Raw genomic sequence first — 2,500 nt, 5'->3', positions numbered from 1 at the left:
TGAAATTATGTCGGTGTTGTTTGCGGTCTGTGTGTGAAATTATGTCGGTGTTGTTTGCGGTCTGTGTGAAATTATGTCGGTGTTGTTTGCGGTCTGTGTGTGAAATGTCAGTGTTGTTTGTGGTCTGTGTGTGAAATGTCGGTGTTGTTTGTTCCAGGAGCGGAAACATCGGAGAGAAGACATGGTGGAGCTACAGGAAATCCTGGACAGGAACCAGAAAGCTTTGCTGGATTTGAACCTGGCCCGGAGAGTGCAGGCAAAGGTCAGAGTTCAAATACTGGACACTTTGAGTTATACGTTAAGTTTTTGTGAAAGTTTCACAGCACTCTCAGCACTAAATAGTCATTGAAGTGACGGAGATTAGAGGCGTTACTAGAGAGTAACATGCAAAGGAAAGAAGGAGGAGAGATGAGAACGATAGATGTTTGAATAGAAAGAAGGAGCAGACCATACAAGAGCAGCTCCCAACCACACGCTTGAATCACGCACAGAGGTGATGGTTCAATTCAATACCACTAGGCTAGTTTTCTTAAGAACAAAAGAAAAGGAAGCTTTCATTAAGTTTAATGTAAGTACGAATTTTCAAATGGTAAATCCAGAAGTTTTTTTAGCCTATTTATTTGAAGTAAATCATAATTTGTGATAACAAGTTTGAAAAAATACTTTGAATTTGATTCTCCTATGAGTAAACAGGTATATGTCCCTTGATTTCTATTGCTTAGAATTTGTCATGAAAGTAAGTGAACACGCCCGGAATATATATATATATATAAATTTAACTTTTAATCTCCAGCTTGGGCTCATTTCTGTACAACTGCTTCAACATCATACAGGTCTCTTTTATTGGGATTACCTTCATTAGATGAAGAACAATCCAAATACATTTATTTGTTTTGATTTAATGACCCATTTAGTGATGTTTTTGTCATTTTTAGATTTACATCTGGAACTGGAAAAGGGCCCTGACATAGTGGGTTTACCCCCCCTTGGAGATAAAGAGTTAATATTTACAAAACCTGAAGTGGATTGAGTGTTAGGCTACCTCACAGACAGAGAAACACAGTCACGTTGGTTGTCAACTCTTGTTGTTTATTTTGATCTACTTTCCTGTTCCTATCCAGGATCAAGGGCCATAGTTCAAACGACACAATGCACCTCCAGGTTCAATTAGTCAATGCATGGTTATATAGTTCCCTTTACTCTAAGTCACTAGTATATTCTTGTTAGTTATGTCACTTTATTGCAAAACCAGCACCAAAAGGCGCCCCTTTCTCGCCCTACTCCACGTCCACCACACCTTACGTTCACTCTCACAGTCCTAATTGTGCGCTGATTCACGGGAAATCTGTTTTAGGAACAATATTTCTCAGTTTGATTCAATCACACATAAACGTAAAAAGGAAAAGGTGCCTGTTTTTCACATGTGATCGTTTCAAGCTGCTTCCTGTTACTGACTTTAGCCTACTTTTCTCTCTCTACCATGAGCTGTCTGCTACATCTTGTAAGGTCTACCATGACTTCTCTTCCTCCTTGGGTGTTGAATGCTTTCATTTGATTTTGATGGATGAACTAGTATTATTATTATTATTATAATAATTTTCATTTTCATTTTATTATTATTATTGTTATTATTATTATTATTAATTAATTAATTACAGTACAGCCTCTCTATAACGACTTTGTCGGGACTGGAAAAAAAAGTCGTTATAGAGAGGCTGCACTGTAATTAAATAGTTTATTTTGAAAACTATTATTTTCACCTTTTATTTATGGGTTTTCTTTCAGTGGGCCCGCTACATGAGGTGTGATGGGTCGCCGGACCCCACAAACCAAGGGGAGATCAACACGTACATCAACCTGAAGTACGAGGACACGTCTCGGAACGACGCAGTCAGCGTGCTCAAGGACAGCCTCATGGACCTGGCGGTAAGTTAGCTCAACTCTGTCACCTTGGCACGGCGACTGAATCGATCCTGCCAGATTAGTCTTTCCTTGTTCCCCCCCCAGGGCGGTGCTACCGACTGACGTCGTCTTTAGGCCATTCCCAAAGGGGGGGACATTGAAATTTTCTTATGCACAGTAGAATTGTAAATGGGCTGATTTATTGTTCCCCAGTTTTTCTAATCAAACTCATGTTTCGTTCTGCTCTGCAGTTTTTCTAATCAAACTCGTGTTTCATTCTGCTCTGCAGTTTTTCTAATCAGACACATGCTTTGTTTTGTTCTGTTCCGTTCCCCAGCTCATTGAGGAGTTACGCTTCCTGATGAGCGACACTCCCATGGAGGAGCTATCAGAAGGGGAGAGAAGTCTGTACCAAGAGACCATGCAGGAGCTGGAGAATCTGATGGGCAAGAAGCTGGACCTGGCCTCGCTGCAGGTTCTGTGCGCCGCCACCGCGCTGGCCAACCCTGAGACGAACAACCTGCAGCACGTGGTCAGCAACGACCAGATCTCCCTGTGTATGTGGGGGAACCTTACCAAGAACCCAAGGTGAGGGGGA

The 2,500-nt window shown here is 41.4% G+C and overlaps 1 protein-coding gene across 1 annotated transcript in view; it reads left to right on the top strand.

Moving 5' to 3' along the window:
• The window catches only part of LOC101860760 (axonemal 84 kDa protein), a gene marked incomplete at its 5' end in the record, with an annotated part of 35,176 nt that overhangs the window by 1,121 nt on the left and 31,555 nt on the right, over window positions 1-2,500 (top strand). Inside the window, 3 exon segments of the mRNA XM_013086348.2 lie at window positions 158-262; window positions 1,786-1,926; window positions 2,240-2,490. Of these exon segments, the coding sequence (XP_012941802.1) occupies window positions 158-262; window positions 1,786-1,926; window positions 2,240-2,490 (497 nt within the window).

This window comes from Aplysia californica, unplaced genomic scaffold (genome assembly GCF_000002075.1).
Source record: "Aplysia californica isolate F4 #8 unplaced genomic scaffold, AplCal3.0 scaffold00457, whole genome shotgun sequence".
Classification (NCBI taxonomy): domain Eukaryota; kingdom Metazoa; phylum Mollusca; class Gastropoda; order Aplysiida; family Aplysiidae; genus Aplysia; species Aplysia californica.
The sequence above is the reverse complement of the archived record's forward strand: the minus strand, read 5'-3'. Positions and strand labels throughout refer to the sequence as shown.